Here is an 18,380-nt window from a genome sequence, read left to right as displayed (position 1 = left end):
ACCAAGCCACATATTCTCCACAGTCACCCTGCTGTTGGGAAGGACTGAGGCAAAGCTGTGGGCTTCACAGTGCAGGTCATTAACTTCAGGATTCATGCTGGAGATTCTGTCTCCTAATATTTACAGCTGTCCAGCAAAGAGTTGTAGGACCAGCTGGCAAAATCAGTTTTATTCTCCTTCTTGTAATTGCTTTACAGAGAACACTGTTTCCCAAAGTCTGAAGTCACTGTTGACTGACCAGTCCCCTGATAGCAAAACATGTGATTGGAAATGCTACACAGGCAGGATGGTTCTGCAGAAAAGCTGTAAACAGCTTCCCATAGTCTTTAGATTGCTTGTGGTCGTGGAAATTTCATCTTTATCTTCCTTTTTCTTTTCTATAAATCTTCAAAAGTATGTACTAAAGTCTTTCTAGTTAAAGAACAGAGGTGAGGTGGTCCAAAATTAAACATTAACACTAACACTTACTGAATGTTAACATTACCTGTGACATTCATTTCTGTATTGCCACGCTAGGACCGGAGGTGTGAACTCTAGTTAATAGCTGTGATATTAAGAAGCTGAGGATGCTTTTTGCTCATATGAATATTTTCATTATATGTGGACTGTGGAGAACTCTGGATTTTGCATTCTTTCCTGAGTGTAGTAACAGGTCTTCTCTATTCGGCCCTATTGGAAAATGAACGATTGTGTTTCAAGAAACTGTCACCACAAGAAAATTGTGAATAAGTATTAATGCTTCTGTAGAACTTGAAAGGATGAACTGTTTATGACTTCAAGAGACATGACATGAAAAACCAATGAGCAAGTAATGCTGTAAACAGGAATATGATTATTGGAAAAGCATAGTTCAGAGGGAGAAATACATATTAAAAATCTTAGTTTAAGATCTGGTTTTGGGCATTGTGTTCTGAGGTAAAGGTGTGTTACATTGCTCTTGAAAGCCTTTAAAAGTTTAGAAATTTGTGGGAGCCTGTCTTTGTATAAAATACAAGTATTTCAAATGGGGTTCTGAATTATCATACCTGGGTGTGTTTTTCCCAGCCTGGCCAAACTTTGATCCCTTTTATATGTTTCTCCACTCAACAATGTGCCCAGTGACACATGCCCATGGCAAGTAGACTGGCATCAACCACAGAACAGCACAGGCAGCTGCTTCTTTATCCCAGAAGAGGTTTTAGTGGAGGAGTCATAAAGACAAGCAGATTCTCTGGTGAATTTCAGAATTTGTTTCATTCCTTTTAGTACCCAGCCAAGATGTTTGTGTTTGAAAGCATGGCTGTGAGTGTGACTGTGGACCAGTGTTTCTTTTTCTTTATGTGCACAAAAAGGAAAATGATTAGTTTGTCCATGAAAGAGCTTCATTCTTACTTGAAATAAGTCCCTACATATTCCCAACTATTTTAAGACACTTCTATGCTGCCAGAGTAGAAGTAGTAAAAACCAGGATCCATACTTGGTCCCCATAACAATAATTGTCTTGCCATGTGGACATCACACATCTAACTTGCAAAATATAATTCCAGATCTGGATTCTGCAGCCAGTAAAAGGCTCTGATGCTCTGGTCTTTGCACATCTTTGACAGAAAGGTTTGAAATGTGAAGGCAGATCCATTACCAAGTCAGTGCTTGAGATGAACCCCACATTTAGGTTGGATCTCCTTATAAAGGCATTTCTAAAACTGGAAGAATAGTATGAAGGAAGGAGAAGAAGAAAAAAAAAAGTGAACTGCTGAGGAAAAAAGTATCTACTCCCAAACCACTAGTTTTTGCTATCTCTTCTTTAATAGTGATGATGTTGCAGCTTTTTTAAACAGAAACAGCAGCAGCAGTGTTCAGGACTAAAGTTAATGTGCCAGCTACACATGAACGGTGCACATTATAAATATAGATTTAAGGTCTTTTCATGCATACCACAGCTAACAGCCAGCTCCACCTCAGTGTTCTTCCACAACTGCATTTATGGAGTAGCCTGTAGTGAAGGAAGGCTGGAAATGGCAGTGCTAATGGTAGCAGCAGATGACTTTGCACGTTATTCCATTTCTGCTGCATCTCATTATAAATTCAGGTGGGAGATGTCAAAAAGCCAGAGAAGTAAAACTCTCTTGTGTTCATTTTCTCACTCAGAGCTCCAGAACTCAACGTTTGTCTTATCTGGCTTTGCATGTTGGCAGCTGTGTCTCTTCTTGTTTCACTGAGACTTTGCTCTTTTCCAGGTGCCAGGAGACAATGAGAAGCACTGGAAGCCAGTGTTGGTGGTTTTGACAGAGAAAGACCTTTTAATATATGAGAGCATGCCACGGATAAAGGAAGCCTGGTTCAGCCCTGTGCATACCTACCCCCTGCTCGCCACCAGGTACCTTTGCTTTTCAATCATGACAGCTTTCAGGAGCAGTGGGAGCAGCTGAGTCAGCCAGGAGCAGGTATAGCTGATACACAGCTGCAGTCACACTTGAAATGTTGTGGTTGGAGAAGCAGGTTCTTCTTCATTGGGCTGATGTGCCAAGGTTAACTCCTCTCTTCTCCATTTCAAGTTCTGGCTGAAGCTGACAACCAGAAACTCACTGAGATTTTTGATGTGGCAATTTAGCCTGGATACCGAGGCAGGAGTGATGAAAAAGCTGAAAGCTCAATCTCCTGAGATTCCTATCTCAGTGTGCAGACCTGTGAGCTAGGCAGAAACACCCCAACTTCCAGCTGCTCCTCCAGGCTGAAAAAAGTGAACTTGTTGCCCTGAGTTGAATGTTCTGGTGTGGCAGTTCTGCACCACCAATTTGGGCCTTTTGGAAGGTTCCACATGTGATGGAGATACTTTCAGCACAGCTTCTGTTCCTGCTCTAGCAAATTAATTCCTGGGGTTTTTTTAGCTTAAAATGGTAAGCTTGGAAGACACATTCTTGAATCTAGGTTAGCAATAAGCATTTGCATTATTTTGAAGGTATCCATTAACACTAATTCAGAGAGAGTTTTCCCATGGTTGTCTTTATGCACTGGAAACTGTCTGTGCTTCTTGATGTGAATCTTAATCATGTTTCTCTGCCAGTATGGTCAAAAGGCTTGAGAAAGAGCTGTTGTTCCTTGTTTCAGCCTTGCTACAGGCTTCTATTATACCATTTTCAATGAGTTCTCATTCAGAAGGGCCTGGTTGCTCTGGCCAGAAGCAGTGGGGCTCTTACTGCACTCTCATTAGTTAATTTTTGTTCTCTGTGTCTCCTCAAATGAACTGGCACTTTGCTGCTAAGTCATTATGTTAAAAAATAAAAAGAGAACTCACTGATTTATACTGATGGTGTGTTCCATCAGTGGGAAGCCACCTTCTGACTCCCCTTTTGTTACCCTAACATGGGTGAGAGACACCAGCTTTGCAGCTGGCAGCCTGCTGCGTGGTGTATGGTGCTGGATGCCATTGACAATTCTAGGTGACAAGTCCCAGTGAAAGCTGGGTGAAGTATTGCAGCCTGTGTCCAGCTGTGTCACCATGCCTTAGAGATTGAGAAGCAATAGCACCCCAGCAGAAGGTGATGCATTTCCTCCCCTTTTTTTTAAGGTTTCATTTTTACATGAGCTCAAATCCTCCCTAAAGTGACTGGGTATCCTGTAGTGCACCCTGCCCTTTCCTGGCCACACGTTGTCATGTATAAAGACGACTCCTTGCTGAGTGTCACCAGCTCCCATCATCAGTGAGACCAATTTACTGCATCAAATAATCTAAGTCCACATCTTGGGCCCTGTTACTTAATTATTTTTTCTCAAGAGGCCACATTGGATAGCAGACAGCCTTGTCTTGGGTGGGGATGGTCATCTCCTTGTCTGATAGGGTACTTTGCTGAGTGGAAAAACATTGGCCTTCATGCTGGAGGGGAATGAGAAGTTGCACAGCACATGTGTCAGGCTGCTGAAGGGTCTTTACAGACTGGGAAGAAAGCAAGCCAGGATGGCCTGTAAGAAAGACAGGGTGCAGTTCAGAAAGGACAGATGCCAAGTTCAGTGCTGGGGAATTATCGCCTCTGCTGTTTTGGGGTGGAATATGAGCAACAAAGTAGTTGCTCTGCCAGGAAGCACCCGAGCACTGTGATAAAATTGCTTCAATCTAAGGTGGTGTGTTTTTGAGAGGGGAAAATGAAGACAATCATCTTGGGTTATAGCAGAAGTGTTGCATTTTGGGCAGATGTAGTAATCATAACTACAGAGAAGGAGTAAAGCCTTGGGTGATACTCCATGTTCATGAGAGACATTGCACTTCCAAAAAGATGCCAGTTAACTGTGGAAGGTCTAGAAGAAAGCAATGCAAATATGTAACACAGAAACACTATCAGGAGGGGAATACTTAAGAAACCTTAGTAGCTTAATCTAGAGAAGTCCATGGAAAACATGTCAGTAGTTTTCAGATGTGAAGATAAGACACAAGGAGGACAGGGAGTATTTTTTCCAGATCCCTCCTGAACACAACAGAACATAGTTGACTGCACTTGTGGCAGGGAATTGGTGAGGTACTGGTTTAGATTCTCTGGGAAAGGTGTACGATCCTCATCGCTGGAGACATTGAAGGATGGGTGACACACAGCACAGTTAGCCCTGCTCTGTGAAGGGGGATCTGCTGGGTGACCTCCTGACAACCATTCCAGCCCTATTTCAGTGATTTCTTGCTACCATCACTGAATGTAACACCCAGATAAAAAGACAGCAGCTATGCAGAATTTGGAGTTCAGAACGGAGTCACAATGTGATAAATACACATATACAGCAGATTCCATAAGTGGACAGATTGCCTAAATCATTACACCTCCTGTTTTGGATGATTTTGATTAAAACTCTGCACGGTCCTGCTTTTATGATCTGCCACACTGAGTACAGTTATAGCAAAAAAGTAGAGCAGATTTTCTGTTGGTATTGACTGCTGTGTTCATTCTCGGTCAGTGATTCCCCTCCTTGTGATGAGTTTTTTAATCCCCTCTGTGCATTGATCAGTGCAATTTAGAACTTTTCACCTGGAAAGTTTGCAGAGCACATGTTGTAATCTTAGCTGCTCCCATCTTTCAGATTTTTATGAGTCCTTGGGAAAACATTTTTGCTTAGCTAATGCATATTTGAAAAGCTGCTGAAACTGGAAAACTTCAGGGCCAGATACTGTACAGAGTCATGCTTAATCTACCCAAAACATAATGAGCAGAGAAAATTGGAAATTGGTAGAAGGATTACAATCTTCTCACAGTCCTTTAACAGCAAAATTTCTACATGTCCTTCTTGTTTGTTGATAAGTTTACCTACAACCTATGGAAGCCATTAAGACCTAAAAATATTTTCCAGTCAGTCTTTTCTAGCTTTTCATGGAATATAAATAATAGCTCAAATAAAACTGAGATCAGATTTTAAGTTGTTCCTTTAAATCTCTGCGTGGGGAGGCACGGCAGCTGGCACACAGCCCTGACTCCAAGGACCTTTTTGTCATAATCTCTGTTTCAGTGTTTCCTTATGCCTGAATAACAGTGCCTCCCTCTAGCATGGGAATGGAGCTTAAGTAATTACATCTTATGTGTTTGTAATCAAATTCCATTATCTATCATAGCCAGATATGAAAGAAAAGGGGAAAAAAAAAGCAGCCTATGTTGGGTTCTGATTAAAGATCAGGTAAGAAGCTTTTGTGTACAGCTGAGGTCTGTAACCAGAAAGTATTAAAGCAGTTTGATAGCTAATGACATAGGAAAAATGGGGAAGGAGTTTGGGCACTGATTACTCATCTTGGCAGGTGGACAGAGGGACAGGCAGAGAGCACTGGGTGCCCTGAGAGCCCCAAGAAGTGTATGGGGTGCTATGCAAGTTCCCTGCTGGTCTTCCCAAGGCACTGAGGCGGGCTCTGGGTGCCTCCATGCAGATGAATTGAGAGAATGTGCACAGGTTTCCGAGGAGCACAGCCATTCCAGGCAGCTTTCACATGCTAAGTCAGGGTGCCATAGGAAAGGTCAGATGGCAGTGGTGTTCTAACCACAGTGTTGATACGCTTGTACGTGGTCTCTTCTGAGCTAAATCCCAAGTGAGCAGCTGAAGGCTTCCTTTGAATGCCAGTGCTGGTTTCACTGTCCTTTCTGCAGAGACCATTAGATCTGGCTGTTGCAGTAAATTGTTGAAACTCTTCCCATAACATTAGGATGAGACGCAGGTCCCAGTGCTTCTCACCTTGCACCAGCACCCCATGTTAGAACACATCCATCTTGCTGTCACACGTTCGCAAAGCATAAGGTTAAAAAGGTCCCCGAAATACAGAGAGAGAAGGGAGAAATGAGAGATCAAAAGTGTCTCCCTGGCCCCAGGGTTGGTTTTCAGCCGCTGCGCTCCGAGCGCTCCGTGAGGGGTGAGGCGCTCCCGGCCGTGCCCGGCCTTCTCCCGCCCTCTGGCGGCGCTGCCTGAGCCTGGCTGAGCCCTCGGCGCTCGGGGCTCGGTTCTCGGGCTCCGGTGCTCACAGATTCCCCCAGAAACCTCCACAGAGCACAGGAACCTTCTAGGGCTTGGGTGAATATTACCAGAGCCGGGCCTGGGGTGCTTTTTCCGCTCTGGGGTGCAGCACACACCACACACCCCCCCTCCCCTGTGGTCGCGGTGTTGGGAGGCAGGAGCAAGGGGAAGCCTTCTGTGAGATTTCTAAGGCTTTTTTTTTTTGCCTTTTAAGGTATCTCTGTGGTCTTTAGGATGAAATACATACTATGTAAATGAAATGGTTCACATTAATGCAACTTTATTAAAGCATTCTTTGACCTGTACCCAAATACATAAGCACTGATAGCTGGTACATAAATACTATCAAATGTCCTCCTGTGTGTTTGCCTAGTTCATGTTTAAGGGCATGACTTTCCAAAGCATCACCTGGAGTTGCTTGATGGAAAAGCATTTTTAATAATGAGGAGATTTTTAATAATGAGGAGATAATAAAAGGCAGGCAAGAATCAATGTTCATGTTGGATGTGTTCACATACTTTAATTTGTAAAGTACATCTTCATTCTATCCATATGCTGAAAAACCTACAATGCAGTACTATGGATACAGCATGAAGGTGTGGGGGAGTGGGTGGTGGTGCTGTGTGTTTTGGAAGGAAATCAAACATTGGAACCATCTGTTTGTTATGTATTCAGTAACATAAGTAATAGAAAATGATTTTTAGTACAGCTGATGAGCACTGCATAAAGGAGATGGCCCAGGAAAAAGGTGGAATAGTTTTATTTCTAATGACAAACTTGATGTGATTTTCTAGGCTGCTTTCCCACAGCCCAGCAGCTGAAGGCAGCATGAGAGCAGTGCCCGTGCCTGTGCCTGGGTGACCACCCAGGGACAGACAGCAGCAGATGTCACTGGAGATTTCAGCTCCCTGATTCCTGCCTTAATTATCAAGATGTAGCTTCCCCTCAGAGTTTGCACCCTCTCACACCAAATGAAAGGGAATTAAAGCTTTTGGGCTGTTTGCCATTCAGTCCCCGATTGCAAAATCTGCCAATAGTAGAGATAGGAGGCCCTGAGTATCAAAGCTGAGTGGGGCATTAACTCAGCTTTTCCATAGGGACAAAGCCCTTCTTGTCCTGCCCAGACACAGGGCAGGGCATCTCTGGCCAGGATATTCTGTGTCTTGCTTCCCAGGAGCTCTTGGGACCATGAAATCCAGGGGGATGCTCAAAATCAAAAGAAAGTTTCCATGAACTTGAGCGTGAACAAATCTTGCAAACCTTCTAGTGGGGTATGAAAGGAGGGTGCATCTGTTTGCCACAATGTGCATCCCAAATGTCAGCATGGACTGTCAGGGAATTGGGGAAGATTTCAGATGCCCTGTGGCTGGTGTTTCAATAATTGAAAAGCTAAAGCTGTGCTTTTTCTTTCCTTTCTGCTTTTTTCTTTTCTACTAAAACATCCCTGTTTGGTGGCATACCCATACAGTGTCAGCTAACAGGTAACTGTTCTTACTGATGCCAAGCAGTAATTTGAGGGTAAATTAGTATTCAGTAGATTAGTTTAACCCGATGTTTTCTCCTTTAGCACAAGTGTTCTACTTTCATGCCATGTACTTTATAGACTACTATGAAGTATATTGTTTGCCTATACAAGAAAAACCAGAGGCACAAGACAGAACTAAGCTTTTCAAACAAATTTCATTTTGTGATTGCCTCTGAGGGTTGGTCTCTGAGTCTCAAAGAGTGATGAGCTCGCCTGGATTATTATTTTCAGATGTATCAGTGTTGTGTTGACTGTCCATACTTTTAGAGGGAAAAAAAACCAACATAAAAGGGCACATTTAAGGAAGAATTAATTTTTATGAGGTATTGCTTTTCTCACTCAAAAATATTCCCTGCTATTTTTGCCCAGATGAACAAACCTTTCCTGGCCACAGGAGATCAGCTGTTGATGCTGGCTGCAAAAATGTTAATTGCAGACAAATGTGAGAGAATTTTAGATTACAAGTAGCTGCAACATTTTGCATTTTACAGGTTTCTTATGGGAAAAGTAAGTACAAGACAGTACTTTGGCATCTACATGTTTTACAGAGCTTCATACTTTATTCAACACCATTTATCATTGAATTTGATGGCAGATGTTTAAAGCAAATGCTGCTTCACCATGGAAGTTGGATTCAGCTGCCTTATCTGAGCCAGCACTTGTATCTGTGGACCAGACTCCATCACCACACACCAGTCAGGGATTTCTCTCAGCTCCTCATCCAAAGGGATGTTTTGTACAATTCATTAAGTAATTTTGGGACATCCATGTCATCACCTGTGTGTCCAGCTGCTTCTGAGCTCACTGCCTTGGACCTTCACTCTTCTGAGAGGGAATATGGAGATGCGAGTTCTCATGCTCCCAACCACGTGTATTAGGAGCGTGCAGAGCAGAGCTGTGCTCAGGTGGGGATTTTGGGGCAGTGCACTGTTGTTGGAATTTCCTGACGTGTTTTCAAATCGAATTGCAGGTTGGTTCATTCTGGCCCAGGAAAAGGCTCACCCAAGTCAGGGGTGGATTTGTCTTTTGCAACCCGTACCGGTACAAGACAAGGGATTGAAACTCACCTGTTCAGGACTGAGACCAGTCGAGACCTCTCACTGTGGACAAGGAGTGTAGTGCAGGGCTGCCACAATTCTGCAGAGCTCATCACAGAAATCACCACATGTGAGTAACACCTGCAGTGCTGCCATTTCCACACCTCCAACCCTTCCTGTGACACTCGTGGCAGTTCAAGTTCCTTCTGCTAGAGGTGATTTACTTTAAAAATGTGCATGTTTAGGATTCTACTTGTTTAAAATGCTGTCAGGTTCTGAGCCAGTCCCAGCTGCTGTGGTACCTGTGTCCAGTGACACACTCATTGTTATGCTGACTTTTGGGTTTGTTTTCAGCACGTTGTTTCAGAAACAACTCTGTAGTCAGCCATGTTTGCCTGCATGTCATAGAGGAGTGATTGTCAGAGGTTGGTCCAGAAACCCACAGAAAAGAGCATTTTTCTGAGATTCAGGAAACTCCTGTGAGCCTAGCAGGAGTTTCTCCTGCAGAGGGAGGAGACGGAAGAGGACTGACACATTCACAAGAATGAATTGGTCATTTATTGACCCAGCTCTACACAATAGAGAGTAAAAAACCACAAACCAGTCTAATAACCACATTTTGATGGGTAGTAATTTCCTTCCCTGAACATCAGGGTGTCACTTCTCAGCACTTCTGTACATGCAAAATCAATTGGAATATAAATACTTGGCTCAGATGCTCTGGAGTGATGCCCTGTTTGGCCAGGTAGCTGCAAGCCTGGTGTGGCTCTGGGGTTTGAGGCTGGGCCTTTCTCTTCGGTGCCCCCAGGCTTTGCAGTCCTTCCCCTGCTAGTCCTACAGTTAGCAAGGCTGTTAATGTTGAATTTTATCTCCATTCATTTCCTGAAATGTGAGAGCAGGAGCCAAAGCACAAATCCAGCCATGCCAAAGGGCTGTTCTTGTTTCTCAAAGCTCAGGTAGAGCCACCTGGCTGCATGTCAGCTGCTGGGCCTCAGCCCCCACAGGGAGCTCAGGATGCTCTGTGAGGCCTCTGATGTGCAAGCCCGAGAGCTCAGGGGGAACCAGCTCAGAACAGGTCCATCTCCTCAGCACTGTGACATAGATGCCATTCTTTCCAAAAGAAGGGCATCAGCCCTTTCTTTTATCACAGTGCTTTTGTCCCACTGTGAAGGATCCTTCTTGGTAGAATTGCTCCAAGAAGGTGATGGAATAGTGAATTTGGGATGTGAACTCCAAAACTCTTCATTCCTTAATTTGGATCATGGCCTCTGTTTCAGAGCTGAGGGGAAGATGCAGACTTTCTGCTGCAGTAGCTATTACATACAATTATCTGGGCCCTTTTTCAATTACCATGACACTAATGAGGACTCAGGAGTGTCTTCATCTTTGTCAAAATACTTTAGGGAAACTCTTTACAGCTCCTAATTTTCTCATGCATTGTGTGCTGTGTTTATTGATTCTGGCTGTGTCTGTCAGATGCAAGAAGAGCAGTTGTGACTTTGTCAAGTTTTGAAAGGAGGAAACACCAGTCTGAGCCTTCTTAAACTTCAGTACACTGTTTTTCGTCAGCATGTAGATGTATGATGGAACATGAAGAACTGTTTTAAGAACGTGAGAGACTAAATCTTGACTAAATCTTTCTTCTCCAGCTTGCACATACAAAAGCCAGGAGTGCCGCTTGACCATCCATTATGAACATGGATTCTCTCTTACAACCGAACCACAAGATGGTGCCTTCTCCAAGACAATTGCACAATATCCCTATGAAAAACTGAAAATGTCCTCAGATGATGGGATAAGGATGCTTTATTTAGACTTTGGAGAAAAAGATGGAGAAATTGTAAGTACTGCATTTAGCAAAGGGAATGCGTGTTACCATTTCTTTGGTTGTCCTACAGGCTGTGGGAGTGGAGAAGCAATAATGGAAGTTGGACTAGATGAGCACTGTAGGTTCCTTCCAACTGAAACACTTTATTCCATTCTGTTCCATTCCAACAGTTGGCCAGTGCCAGGTTCCAGTACCAGTATATAGACACTGTGTTTTCTAGCATAGCACAATGATCAGGCTGTAGAACGAGATAAACTAAAAAGATAGTAAAAATTGTAAAACCATACAGAGATTAAAGATTTTTAATATTTTAGAACAAACTGTACCTCTAAATAGCCAGATATTAAAATTTTTGTATGTATCCATTTCACTTTTTTAAAATATTGAGGGTGAAAGAACTTAAGAATGAGACCTTATTAATTCCAATGTACACATAGTGACTTCATGTTATGACAACAAGCTGTTTTAGGTGTTTTTGAACATGTAGTAGCTGAAAAAAAAAAAGCTACAGATGTTGTGCAAACTGTCTGCATAGACCTCTAAGCTGTCATAATGCCTAAAAATAAGGTGCATATTCCAATGAGCAGTTTAAATCCATTAATTATGAATGTAAACAGTTTTTCCTCCCAGATATTTTCAGCAGTTCCTAAACATGGTGGGTACTTAATTCTAAACATCATCTTTGTTAACATGTACTCTGCAGACTGCTTATTGTCAGGGTTTGAAGGGAATTTCTTACTAGCTGTCAATAAAGTTGATTCATGACTGCTGGAAAGGTGTTACAAATGAGTGTTTGAGATTGCTTAAAAAATCACCAGAAAGGGTATCAGCAAAAACCAGATTTAATATTTAGAGACAGCGTGACAGAGTTTGTTGGCAAGAGTCACTTTACTGCCTACAGGACAATTAAGGCACACCAAGGAAACAAAGCAGCAACAAAACCAGGCAATCAAAATCCAGGCAATCAAAACAGAAATGAACTGAGAACCATCTAGGGCGCTTGTGTGTGTGTTAAGGTATGCATATCAAAAGGATAGTGAAGGCAAAGATAAAAAGGAACATGGCCTAAAAACTTAAGAGCACTCAAACTTTACAGTACTTTACCTTAACTTATACCTTAAACCTAACAATTTAAAAAAGCAACAACACTTAACTTATACCTAACTTAATTTATAACTTAACAATTTAACAGAGGAATAGCAGCATTTAACCCAACTTACGACTTCAAAGTTGAACTTGGCAGCTCAATAGAAAAATAATATTCAGCAGTCTTTAACTTAGCTTACAACTTAAGACTTAACCTTACTTACAGGCCTAACTTACTGAGCTATTTAAGGTCCTTATCTAAGAAAACAGCATGTCTCCCAGATTTGCTAAAGCATATACACAGGTGCATGCACAGAAGGAGTCAGTGCAAGCAAGGAACCTGTGAAAAATTCCCCTCAGAGGTCGGGGAAACACTCACTTAGAGATGCTTTTGCATCTCCCAACAGGAAAAGGGTGAGGCCTCGAGGAGTGAAGGTACCAACCCAGGACTTGTTGTTTGGTGATCCTCCAAGAACAGCAAACCTGAGAGTTCACTGGCTCTGAGAGGCCCCACTCAGAGGGAGATGCTGGCTCAAAGGGTCTCATTTTGGACAGCTGTTTTTAGGATCACTAAAGAGCCAGCTTTATCATAACAATGTTTCATCCTGGCCACAGTTTGGGTTGGGACTTTCTTTGAAAGTGTGGGAACAGGAATGTTAGGCCATCCAGGCAGGGAAAACAGTTTCCAAAGTTGTTCATAAGGAAAACAGGAACTCCATAGACAGCAGTAGTTCCTGGGAGCAGACAGTGATTCTGATAAGCTCAAGAAGGGATGAGCCCAGGTGCTGATTTTCAAGGCCAAGGCCTAACGGGCATTTCTCAGATTTCAGTGCAGCCTGGAAAAAGGAGTGAGCAGGGCAGAATGCACCACCACAAAAGGCAAATGTGGTTTGTTTTGATGTGACTCTGCTGTTGGGCCTCTGCACACTGACAAGGCCTGTCATGATTAGCAAGTGCGTGGTGAGATCAGCTGAACCATGACTATGAAAAACAAAGTCTGAGTTCAGTCTCACTGCTGGCTGGGAAAACAGAGAAGCAGCTGTGCAGCACTGGCTGAAGGTACTTCAGCTGCAGCAACAGCAGATGCACTGGGCATCAGACAGAGCAGTCCTAGCACCATCCCAGGCAGAAATGGCCAAAAAAGATGGGGTTGAGCCTCTTCAAAAAGTGCTTGCAGAATCTGACTCAGTTTTCTGCTGCTCACCCAGGTGATACAAAGTCAGAGGCACCAGGATCTCACCTGCTTCCAAGATGCTTATTAGTTTTAGTAGCCTAAATATTTGCAGCTGAATGCAAAGAAAAAACAATATGGTGTAGAGAAGAGCTGTTATTAATAGAAGCCTGTTCAAAATACCAGACAGCAGTTTGAGTACTCAATAAATGATTTCTTGTTTGAGCTATAATTCTCAGCTTGATTTTTTTTTCTGTACTTTCAGCAACTGGACCTTCATTCCTGTCCAAAACCAATTGTTTTCATCATTCATTCCTTCCTGTCAGCAAAGATCACGAGACTGGGCTTGGTGGCATAAGTGGGATCCATCTGTTTCTTCAAAGAGATACAGGGCAACCACACTAATCTGGAGTACAGTCAACAGCAGCAACCTGTCCTAGCTGGCAGCAGACACCCACCTGGGACTCATCACTGGGCACTGGTCATTTCTGCAGTCCTCTGAGGCCCAGGTTTCATTTTGACCAGCTAAAGAGATGGCATGACAAGGAAGATGGGGGATTTCATTGTAAATAATGGGATTTTAAAATCCCATATGAGACCGTAAAAGTGTGTAGTACCATACATGTAAATGTTTCAGAAGCAGAAATTGTGCCTATTTCAGTGTATTTGTCTATATAAAGTAAAGGGCTATGCAGTCAAGCACTTGTTGGTTGTGATGCAAGCCAAGGTTGGCTGGGGAGAAATCCTCTAAAGATTGTCCCATGACCTGGAAGTAAAAGATTCTTTCAGTTATAATCTGTGCACCTCTTACAGATTTTTCTTTTGGAGCACTGCCAGAACCTGTTGCATGAATAGCCAGCAGAGTCCACAAACACAAACCCTTTGAGCTGGACACTCTGAAGCAGTCCAGCTGTGGGCAGCTAACAGCTGGAGGGCCCCCACCAGGGGCAGTTTCACATTAAACAGTAACCACATGTCAGCCACACTTCTAGTGATGGAGCCAAAGCAGGACCAGCCACAGGGATGGTACTGAGAGCCAGCTGTCAGGGGGGCACAGGCAGGAGGGCCCTTTGTTAGTGAACACAGGATGCATTTTTATAGTGACTTCCCACAACAGCTTAATGAGTTTCAGCTGGCTGGAAGCCCCAGCTCAGGTAAAAGCTACCTGAATCCATTCTGAGGCCAGATGATGCTTCTGCAAGCTTATCTCAATGGCAGTTTCCAGTAGAAAGCCATGCTAAGATTCTGTCCTCCTACCTCTACTGAGTCCCCACTTTGCTCAGACAAGGCTGGTTGTGTGGTCTTCATAGAATAACAAACATAGGGAAGAAGGAAGACTTGATTATATGAGTTTGTGAAAAATTTATTGAAGCAGCTCCACAACAGTGAGAAACATACACCAGGGAGGAACATGAGCTGCACTCCTTGACATGGAACTGCTCCTATGGGCATGACCAGGTGTCTTGCTGGGGAAATACAAGATGTTCATCTCCATGCCCACACCTTACTGGTGACTGTTTTGCACCACAGCTTACTGTTGTGACTCAAAACGTGATGCACTGAGTTTCAGCCTTGTTCACAGCTACTTGAGCAGCAAAAAGCAGGCAGGAACACTGACTTTCAGCACCAGAGATGATACACACAACCCATACCTGGAAATAATAAACTGGCATGACATGACCTGGTGGGAATAGGAAGAAGCAAAACAGGGATGCCACTTACGTTGTTCTTCCTTTTAAAAAAGAACAGCTTCACACAGGGGTGGGGGTTTGTCTGTTTTTAGAGTTTTGCCCTAAATTCACACTTTGAAGGACAGGAAGTAATATATTCAGTGTTTGTGGATGTTCAGTTTTCATATTACAGCATTTCTTTTATTCCCGAGAAAGCACATAGATTTCAACACAGCATCACTTGGCTGGCAAAGGAGAAAATTAAAGACATTTTGGTTCCATGTTGTTTTTGCGCTAAGTTTGAGAGTTAAGCATAAGTCATGTTGTCTATTCAAAGCATAAAAACATGGTGATTTCCATAGATATCCTAATCATCAAAACAAATTAAAATATTAGGATGATGGGCTGAATTCATAAATACAGAAAATAATCACTGAAGAACAGCTCAGTGCCCCACTGGAAAAGCAGCCCCACTCCCAGGACCTCTCACCAGTCAAAGGCATGCCAGGGAGAAATCCACCCAGCTCTGCACTTTCATTTTACTGTCATGGTACTTGTATTAAAAATTAATTCCTCATGTAAATTTACAAGGAGGTAACATGTTACCTAATTTAGCAGTAGTTTCCAGATGGACATTCTCATTTAGTGACTACTGCCAGTCACACAACTTTCTGTGGCAGTTCCTTGGGACTCCTTGGGCTGGGGAACTTCTAGGAGAGATCTGAGAAGCTGAGAGCAGTCGGTACACACAGGGACAGGACTCTGAGAGGAGCTCATGTCACCTTACCAAGGAAACTCTTGTGTCAAGTCTTTAAAAACCAGTTCAGGACATTTTTATTGCTGTTCCAAAGTACAACTTAAAAATTTGGAGATAGGCTCCTATAAAAGTGCTGGAGGAGTAGGTTAAATCCATATGTAAACTATACTGCACTATTTCCTTATTCCTTTTAACACTTACAAATCACTGGAAAGTTATACCTAACATGTATGTGCATTGTAAATATTACAAATTCCTATATTAGTGCCAACAATTAAATTACACAAAATGTAATCTAAGGTGCTCAGTACTATATGAAGTCTAAGTGAATAACTAAGCAGTTTGCAAAGAAAATTCATATTATATATATTTATAGAAAAAAATTAATGATGATTACAGATGCTATTTCTTCATTTTCAGATTTTGGACTGATTCATATTTGGATGGGATAGACAAATGAAATATGAACCTACTCCACATTTATAAGAGTATAGTGAATATTTATATTTTAGAGGAAAAGAATATATTTAATAAAGTCATTTATTGGATTTTTGTGATGTGAGCTTACTTTGCATCCAGACAAACTATCTGGAAGGCTGACCTTTGGTTTTGGGCTGGGACGAATACATTTAAACTTCAGTGCTTCTGTTACTGGAGGGAACTGTTAATTGCATTGGTGGAATGACTTAAAAATTTAAAATTAAAAAAAACCTGAAATCCCACAGGGATGTTTCAGGGCAGGTCATTCAGACATGTCTGCTGAAGTTGCAATGCTTCCTCTGTCATTTATACTGGACTAGGTGGTAACAGAAGACTTACAAAAAAATTAAGAAAAAGCAGGAATTTCTGCTCAAGCTTCTGCATTCAAGGACTGAGGCCAACATGTGCCTTTCTTCTCTTAATGAATGGTTATGGGAAAACAAATTTCTTTTTCTCCTTTGATTTAATTCTTAACTTAGTGGCCCAAATAGAAAAGCTAACTGTGGGAATTTATGCCTTTCTTTCAGTCTGACCCAAGTTATGACAGAACAGCCTAATGGAAAGCCTAAAAAGGGATATTCCAGAATTTCACTCTTTTCACAAAATAATTACTATAAATGGAATGGTCTTATCAGAAAGTTTGTATAGCAGCTTCACCATGAGAAAGATTGGGATACATATTGGAACAAAAATGTTATTGGAAAAATGTGATGTAAAGTGTTTGTTAAAAAAAAAATAAAGCTGATCTGATTGTGTTCAGGGAACCATACTGGTGTTTCTAATAGTCCTGACCTTCAAATGGAACCAGCATCTCTCTTAAGCTACTTTAGAAATCAGAACAAGACTCTTGACATGTTACCAAGCAAATCACCACCACGAACACCATTAGAATTAATCCTTTGCAAGTAACAAAACAAGTGTTTTCCTTCTGCAGAATGTTAGAATTTTTCCTACCACAGGACATGGCAGCACCCTCCACCCAGCTCTTTGCATTGGGAAGCTCAGCTGATTGGAAGGGGAGATTGATCTGATTTCCACCTGAGAGCATTCTCAGTGTCCTCTTACCCATGCTTAAAAGTTAATTGGAGCTTCTTTAGTTTCAGTGGAAGCAAAATCAGAGCCTAAAGAAGTTATGTGCTCCAGATCATTACACTACCATTGATTTCTAAATTTATGTTATTTTCCATAAAAGTCAAACTGGCAGATTGATAACTAGCTATTTACTGAATCTATTTACTATATAGAGAGACCATTAATACAGTATATATTACATATCTTTATATATATATACACACACACTGTATATTATGGACATTTTGAATTCAGTGGTGACTTCAATTTTAAGAAGCAGATATTAATATGCTCACAAAATTTTGAGAAACTCATCCTGCTTGCTTAAAGTGAACCCCCAGACTAACTAGGGCAAAATTTTTATTTAAAAGAATGAGGGGGAAAACATTTTAAATATTTAACAGAGATAATACCTCCTGTTGAACATAATCTCCTGCTTTTCCCACGTGGAATTAGCTATTCTTTTTTTTTTTTCCTTCATCAGAATTTCTGTGCTTGTGTAAATAATTAGAGGCATTAGGAAACAAGTTCAGAAAACAAATTCCAAGGGAGAACTGTGAACTGGGACAAAGAAGTTTGTGGATTTGGACAAGCGTTAGTACCCAAGCTAAGTTCTGTGGTAGCCCAGTGACACTCACCATGTAATTACAATTAATTGCTGTAACATTACAAGTAATCATATCACCAAGTAATTGCAACCACATCAGTGCTGTCTTATCCCAGTCCTGTGGGGAATATAAGCACATAACATGGATGGATAATGTGCTTCTACATATAATGCATAATGTTATTATGCTATGTTATTATGTGCTTATTATATAGGATGGATGGATTATGGGTAAACCAGAAATGTGTACTGGTAAATCTGATTTATATCCTGATTTGCAAAAACATGAAAGCAAGCACCCAAAATATGCATAAGGCAGACTGGATTTGGGGTTCGGCAGCCACAAACAAGAAAATAGTTTGAAGTTCAGAGGCAAAGGGTGATGTTACATTCTGCATCACTTAAGTTACAGCATATCAGCCAAACTGCAGGAACTCTCAGTGTGGGGTTTTGGAACTATGACAGATGTAAAATAATTTGGTTTAGTGCTGTTGCAGTGGAACGGATCAAATTATTGTGCCTACTTTTTTGTAGGTTAAGAGCATGGACAGGGACAGTTATCACAGCTCAAACAGGGCACAGTGTAATTAAGCCACAATAATAAACCAGCTACCACTTGTCCTAAAAAGCCACCACCACAAAGAGCAAATAAGACATGGGTAGCAGTGTATTAGTTCTGCACTGGGAACTGTGCAGAA

At 41.9% G+C, this 18,380-nt stretch overlaps 1 protein-coding gene across 1 annotated transcript in view; it reads left to right on the top strand.

The window, feature by feature from the left end:
• Positions 1-16,773, top strand: part of SNTB1 (syntrophin beta 1) — a 57,490-nt gene extending 40,717 nt beyond the window's left edge. Inside the window, exons 3-6 of the mRNA XM_031056744.1 lie at positions 2,217-2,356; positions 8,946-9,142; positions 10,662-10,852; positions 13,363-16,773. Coding sequence (XP_030912604.1) covers positions 2,217-2,356; positions 8,946-9,142; positions 10,662-10,852; positions 13,363-13,455 — 621 coding nt within the window. The 3' untranslated portion in view covers positions 13,456-16,773. The remainder of the gene's footprint in view (positions 1-2,216; positions 2,357-8,945; positions 9,143-10,661; positions 10,853-13,362) is intronic.
• The last annotated feature ends 1,607 nt before the right edge of the window (positions 16,774-18,380 follow it).

The sequence above is a fragment of the Geospiza fortis genome, unplaced genomic scaffold (genome assembly GCF_000277835.1).
Source record: "Geospiza fortis unplaced genomic scaffold, GeoFor_1.0 scaffold111, whole genome shotgun sequence".
NCBI classification, from domain to species: Eukaryota; Metazoa; Chordata; class Aves; order Passeriformes; family Thraupidae; genus Geospiza; species Geospiza fortis.
Note: the sequence above shows the minus strand (reverse complement) of the source record. Positions and strands in the feature narration are given on the sequence as shown.